The sequence below is a fragment of the Mytilus trossulus genome, chromosome 10 (genome assembly GCF_036588685.1).
Source record: "Mytilus trossulus isolate FHL-02 chromosome 10, PNRI_Mtr1.1.1.hap1, whole genome shotgun sequence".
Lineage (NCBI taxonomy): Eukaryota > Metazoa > Mollusca > Bivalvia > Mytilida > Mytilidae > Mytilus > Mytilus trossulus.
Genome location: NC_086382.1, coordinates 49876113 through 49883567, shown reverse-complemented (window position 1 = coordinate 49883567; position 7455 = coordinate 49876113). Strand labels below are relative to the sequence as shown.

Here is a 7455-nt window from a genome sequence, read left to right as displayed (position 1 = left end):
AACCTGAGGTATATTGTCTCAGGAAACCTTTAACAGGGCCGTAATTACATTCATGAGGCAAATGTCTCATGTAGGAAATTTCAAAACCAAACGCTTGCCTGCCCTCCATATCAAACTGCCTTCACGGCGAGTGCCTTGCAACAAGCAAGTTCCCTCAGACGTAGCCCTGATTTTTCGGGATCAATGTTTCTTATTTATCTGTCTTTTGTTCATTGATTGCCCTTCTGTATTCTGTTAATGTTGCATTCCTTTGTGTAATCAGAGACATATATACACATGTAATCTAGTAATTTTGTTATGAACTTGATCATGAGATTAAAAAAAAACAGCAGCCAAAGACTTAACTATGTGAATTCCATTTTTGCTTTATCATGCACATTGGTCTTTTGATGTTGTCCCTAGAAAATTAAGTCAGCTTACACTGAATTTATACATTTTGCTTTCAGACCAAAATATTGTCAAAAAATTATTAAAACAAAACTTGCATTTTCAGATTACGAAAGGGTCAGTTTGGAACACCCAGAAAGCATGAATTGTATCATTTGTTCTATAGCTTCTTCGGCCTTCAGTGGCTCCAAAACCCTTCAAAAATAATTTTGCCTCGCTCCGCTCGGCAAAATATGTTTCTCCATTCTTTTAAAAGAGGATAGTTACAACTACTGAACTTTAGTACTATGAATGCAGTTGGGAACATAAAAGATTCATCAAGTTATGCAGATGATGATGATTAATTCTGATTAAATGGTACATAATCGAATCACTTGACTATACATGTATTTTTTATAATAAACAAATCATTTAAAAATTGTATGTTTTCGAATATCATAAATATAGTTGTGAAAATGAATAATCAGTCCCTTGCTTTAATGAAAATGAAAAATCTTGCTTCAATAGTGCAGAAAATGAACCTTATTACATATGCAATTTGCGTGAAAGTTCACCTGAGTTCGGATGTTTATACAAATGTGCAGCATACTGAGCCGATCTTTTGCATTGCTGACTGACTTAATAATTTGACAATGTAGGCTGCATGGAGTTGCAATTGTGTTGCTATTCCTGCTGATGGTGAGTATATTGCATTTGCCAGTGTCAGGTTAGGATGACATTTTTTGTATTCCCATATTCCATAACACTTCCCTCTCAGGCCTCTCAGGCAGTATGATGATTTCTGATGATTTCTTTTTAATTATAAACCTTCAAGAGCAAAACATTGATACTGTCTTTCGTAAAAATAATACATGATACGACATATATGTGTTCTATAAATGTATTATTTTATTTCGTAATATATTATTTTTAACAGTTTTGTTTTAGTTCTGTGATTTGTTTCGTTTTGTTTCTTTTCATTTTTGTTTTTGTTTTTTGTTTCGTTTCGTTTGATCGTTTCGTTTCGTTTCTTTTCTTTTTCTTTTTTTCTTTTTTGTTTCGTTTCCTTTTTCCTTTCTCGCAGACGCTGTAAAATCGGAGCGTGTTGTTTTTACCACATAGCCTAAAATTTACCACTAAACTATACAAAAAAGCAAAAAAAATGTTTACATTTCAGTTACATGTTATTTGTTTCCGTTTCGTAATCTGTTTCTGCGTTTTAGCAACACCCGTTGCACACGACACTTGTCCACATTTTCTCACAGTCAACGGTCACTTACCGGTCACTTGTTCATAAGAAAATCTTATCTCTGTAGGTATGGCAGCTAATATAAAAGCAGTTTGTGTCTTGAAAGGAGATGGTGCTGTTACAGGAACAGTCGCTTTCACACAACAGGTATATTTTTTTTTTTTAAATAATTCACAAAAAAATATTTGTTGCTCATGTTGCCGGTCAACATAATTCTCGTATCATATGACTACAGGTTAATCTTTTTGTACTGTGGCCCCCTTTACGGCTAAAACTGATCATTGACTTGGATTACAGGGCGCTAGTTTCGGGTTGAGGATGTTTTTCATCCAGAAAAATGCACTGTCATGAGGAACGAGCGTCGCACCTTGCACAAACACCAATTAGAAGTTATTGATAGCGGAAAGTACCTTTGAAGTTAGAGTTGCCGTTATTCAGTGTAAAAGCAACCAGCACCCTTAGTTGTAAGCCATCTATGATCAGTCAAAAACACAGCCTATTGTGCATTGACCAGACCATTGATCTAGTGTGCTGCCGCAGTGTGGGACCCCAATCAAACCACCTTGATCAAAGACCCCCAACAGGTCCAGTCCAAAGAAGCTTGTTTGCTAATCAACCATTACACAGACACTTCCCCAGGCTGTGTTATCAGGGGTGGATCCAGCCATTTTAAAAGGGGGGTTCTAACCTCGGGCAAATGGGGTATTCCAACTACATGTCTCTATTCAAATGCATTGATCATCCAAAACAGGGGGGGGTTTCAACCCCTGGAACCCTCCCCCTGGATCTGCACCTGGTCAAGAGGGATACCCTTCAGCAAAGATGAATAAAATAGCTACTGATCCTTTTCTACAAGATCAAAAACCAACTAATGGTGATACAACCAGCTTTTAACTACACACTGGGGGACAACAGAACATCGGTAGGCATTAGTCTGGCATATAATCAACACCAGATAAGAGCAACAAAGAAAGTTTACAGCAACTCCTTTTTCCTTCACTCTATAAGAGACTTGTACATACTGCTAGACACAGTACTTAGCAGCTGCACCAACACTTAAAGACCAGGGCCAGATTTACCAGTGTGCTCTGGACCCAGATACAGACTAACTAAGCAACAGTTTGCCAAATTGTACATCATTTGCTGTCAGTGAGTGTCACATAATTTTTTAATTAATTTTCAAGAGTTAATGATTAATACATGTAAGATATATGTATGAACTATTTTAGGAAGTTCATCTAGAATAGGAAACATATTTTAAAAGAGAAGACTTTTATCTAATTTACAAATGTATTTTAAACTTCTAATATTTGGTAATTGATAACCTTTCAGAACGGCGAATCAGCAGTGACAGTGACAGGGGAGCTAACTGGGCTAGCACCAGGAGAACATGGTTTCCACGTTCATGAGTTTGGAGACAACACAAATGGTAGGGCAATAGAGCATTTTAAAAAATTAGCAAAACATTGAGGAAAACCTGTGATTGCATACAGCCTAGTCGTTTTGTTTCAGAAATATCTCACTGTAGTTCATGCAAGATTAATATTTTGGTCACTTTAGGGGGTTTGTATGATGTCATCAACTCAGCATAACTTTGTAATTTGTCAAATTGATTAAAAAATGTCAACCATTCAAAAACCACTGCAGTCATTCACTAATATTGGGCATTAGTGAGATACATTTTCAAGAAGGAAAAAGGGAGGGGAAGGGTGTAAAATTATTTATAGAACACATACACGACATAACTTTGTTTCTCTAATTTTTGTGTGATTTTCACATTTGCTGAACGGTGTGAGAAAAATATTTCTCCTCACTACTGAAAAAACTGTTTTTGGCAAATGATTGGTTGAAATTTTATTGTTATGTTAAATTTATGTGTTTTTTTCTGAATTTTCTTATTGTGACGTTATGAAAAAAGGCTACCATGCCTGATGACCTCACATCAAAAGTACACAACTTTCCTCAAATCTTTGAAAAGGAAGGACAAAAATCATAAGAGAAAATTTAACCACTACATGTATAACTAGTGTATCTCCACTCTCAACAGTTAAATTTTAAGTATTTAAAAAGCTCTACAAGCCTCGAGTTGAGAAATATTATAATACACTTGTTGCAGTTGTGGAATTCCTTTTAGTGTTTTTTTTTTTAATCCAGATTATATACATGGAATTGCATTGAACATGAAGTTATACATTTATGAGTATACATTTTTTTTTTCTGTTAGGTTGTACTAGTGCAGGATCACATTTCAACCCATTTGGAAAGACCCATGGTGCACCAGGAGATGAAGAACGACATGTTGGTGATCTGGGAAATGTATTAGCAAATGCAGATGGGAAAGCAGAAATTAAAATAACAGATGCAAAGCTATCCCTAACTGGTCCCCAGTCTATCATAGGAAGAACAGTAGTTGTAAGTAATATCAGAAACCAGACAAAGCCAAGGAAAAATATGGGAATAAGTCAAAAATGTGACTTTAATGGCTATTCCTCAATATAACGATTCTTAAAACTTTATTTTTATCACTATCAATTAGGTTGCCTAATTCTACAAAAATAACATATATACAAAACCTAGGTTGCCTTTTCTAATTCTAATTTAAAAGTTGTGTAAAATGTGTATTATCATTTGCAAATACATGACCTCAGTTTTACATACATGTGGACTGGCCTAATTCTTTGTGGATTGACTGTAAGAAGTCTATTTCTGTCTGATGTATGTTACATGTATGTGTAAGGAGATGTGATATAATTGCCAATGAAACAACTCTTGAAACAAGACCAAGTGACACAGAAATGAACAACTTTAGGACATCTTTCACTCTTCATCAACGAGAAAGGCCCGTTTTGCATTATCAGCACTTATAGGTCCAATAATGACAAAATGTAAAACCATTCCAACAATGAAAGAAAAACAAATATGTAACACAGCAACAAATGACAACCATTAAATTACAGGTTCATGACTTGGGACAGGCACCTACATAATGTGGTGGGGTTATACAACTTTGAAGGCACCAAACTTCCTCTTACCTTGGACATTGGTGTAACAGTACATCATAAAAGCATGTCAATGTATCACAATACATTAACCTCATTCTAATGGTCTCCCGGTTTGATTAATTCGTTAGTAAAATACAAATTAATGATGAACTTAAAATAGAGATATTATAGTACAAATGTAATTCGATACTTAAAATACAAATAAATGTTGAAATTAAAATAGCAATACTCATATTATAACATGTTACATATGCAAAATATTCAGTAAATGAACCATTAGTGAAGGTACAGGGACACATAATTCCCATCTTAGGCCAAATAAAACAAGTATGTGTGTTCACTGTACTCCTACCTACATTGTGTACCCTAGAATTTTTATCCCCTACCCTAAAGTTTTTATGAGCATTTTTGATTAAGACCTATTAAAGTCACATTGTTGCTCCCATAGACTCAATGTAAAGAATGTATTCAAAAATTCCAAAAAAATCTTACCTGCCTCACCTATTTTTCTTCAGCATGTGACAGTTAACACATTCTGTTTTATTTGGCCTTATTGATCCTTGCTTTCTTATTTGAAGGTACATATGTCACTTCTGATACATGTGTATATGATATTTATAACATTAAATCTAATACTTACACACATTTTCTATTTCTTTTCAGGTCCATGCTGATATAGATGACTTGGGTAAAGGTGGTCATGAGCTAAGTAAGACCACAGGCAATGCTGGGGGTCGTCTGGCGTGTGGTGTCATTGGAATTTCAAAGGTGTAATGCATTAGAATGAACACTTCATGTAGTAGCAATGCAAAAGGATATTTTATTATTTAAAATCATGTTACAAAGTGTGCAGAAGAACATGAAGCCATTCCTTGTCTCTGTATTGTTATAACTTTTTCTTTATTAGCATGTTCATGGTCATGTATTATTTAGTGAGGTATGATATTTTTTTTACTTTTAAACTTGATGGAAAATATACTTTCTTCAAATTGAAATCCTTCATACAATATGTCAATTGATTTATAAAAAGAAAATTAGTTTTCTCAAAAATAAAATTAAAAAAAATGCCTCATTGCTATGGTAAATTGTTACTTCCTTTTAGATGCTTTGCTATTTTTTATTGTTTCGTTAGCTTTAATATTTGTTTTTCTGGTGCACATTTTTTCAGGAGCTTATTTTTCCAGTGGTATAGACATTTTTTATACAATAATATACAGAAAGAAGCACTGTAAATATTGATTCTCAATAAAAAAGAAAATGTTTAAAAACAATGAACAAAATTGTGGATGAAAAAAAGTATACATTCAATGTTGATTGATACTACATGTAGTACCTCACTTTTATCCAGATTATTTACATTTATAGTGCTATTGGTCTGAATAATAAATGGACTCTTGGTGTTTTGAATTTGTGAACAATTATACTGAAATGATTAAGGAAAGATTCAATCTTGTCCATTATGTTGTATTTTGTTTATGTTAAGTTCTAACGAATACATTTTGTAATCAAACTGAAATGACTCATGATTTGCCCAGTAGTTACCTGGATATTGCACAGCAGGTGTTTATTACACTGGGACAACTGTCTGTCTAGACGGATTAAGGCATCCATAAAATTAAGTCCCTACACATACTGTATATTGACCTTCAAATACCAATTATTTTATGTGAAATAACAAGGTTTGTGAGGATATGTGCCATCCAACTAAAACATACCGTATTCAGCATGTTCAGTAGCAACAACTGGAAACAAATGGAAGCTATTTATAAGATCGCAGTGTAAATTATTTCAAACATACACAACAGCAGAAAATGTTTCTAGTTTCATTTTAAAGAGCATAACCTTTATCTTACAGAATACAACTCGTCAATATTTAATGTTAATGTATGATTTTATCTAAGCCATGACGTATTTGTGGTAGATATAAAAATGTGTGACTGTTCCATACCAATGAGTACACATGATGAAATGTCCCTCCTGCTTTACTTGTCTCAATTACACTTGTACTTGTTTTAAGTCTGTGATTAGAAAGTTTTACAAGTACCACATTAACTTATCAAAGATAATTTCAATAGGTCAAGGTCATAGGAACCCTGCCAAATGTACAAAATCATCTTACAATCATTCAATACATCACATATTATTAACATACAGCTAATAAACTGAAACCAAGAGTTCCAAATGGTGAAGTTGAAATCATCCGTTTGAAAATTTATGGAAGCCTGAACTTTATGGAATATCTGTTTCACAGATGATTGGCCTTGTCAGTTAATTTTCAATCTATGAGTTTTAATGTCCCTCTTGTATCTTTTCCCTTCTTTTATAGTATATAAGAAACTATATTCCTGCTTAACTTATCTTAATTGACCTGATATATTGAAAAAACAACACTAGTATACCACTGTTCAAAAGTCATATATCTATTGATAGAACTAAAAACCAAGGTAACACATCACCTGCAAGAGGAAAACAACAGAAAGGACTATTTGATAACAACTGTCATATTCCTGACTTGGTACATGACATTTTAAGGAAAAAAATGGTGGTTTGTACCTGGTTTTATGGCTAGCCAAACCTCCAGCTAACTAGTATGTGGCTGTGTAAAAAATATTGATAAAATGACAACAATATGTGACTGAAATACTAAATAAACATGCAAAAATACTCCGTACAGGAAAACATTTCAATAGATATTTTATGATACATTACAACATGTTGACTACAGAATAACAACGTGACATCTTCCATTCAGGACACCACAAACAGTGACATATATATATAATCTTAAAGTTCATACAATTATTTGAAACAAGATATAAAAATTAACAAGTACCTTAT

At 33.6% G+C, this 7455-nt stretch overlaps 1 protein-coding gene across 1 annotated transcript; it reads left to right on the top strand.

Moving 5' to 3' along the window:
• Window positions 1–1470: 1470 nt before the first annotated feature.
• LOC134687560 (superoxide dismutase [Cu-Zn]-like) lies at window positions 1471–6133 on the top strand. Its single transcript, XM_063547950.1, has 4 exons — window positions 1471–1762; window positions 2948–3044; window positions 3840–4027; window positions 5281–6133. Exons 1-4 carry the CDS (start codon window positions 1685–1687, stop codon window positions 5389–5391), a joined length of 474 nt encoding a protein of 157 aa, XP_063404020.1. The 5' UTR covers window positions 1471–1684; the 3' UTR covers window positions 5392–6133.
• The last annotated feature ends 1322 nt before the right edge of the window (window positions 6134–7455 follow it).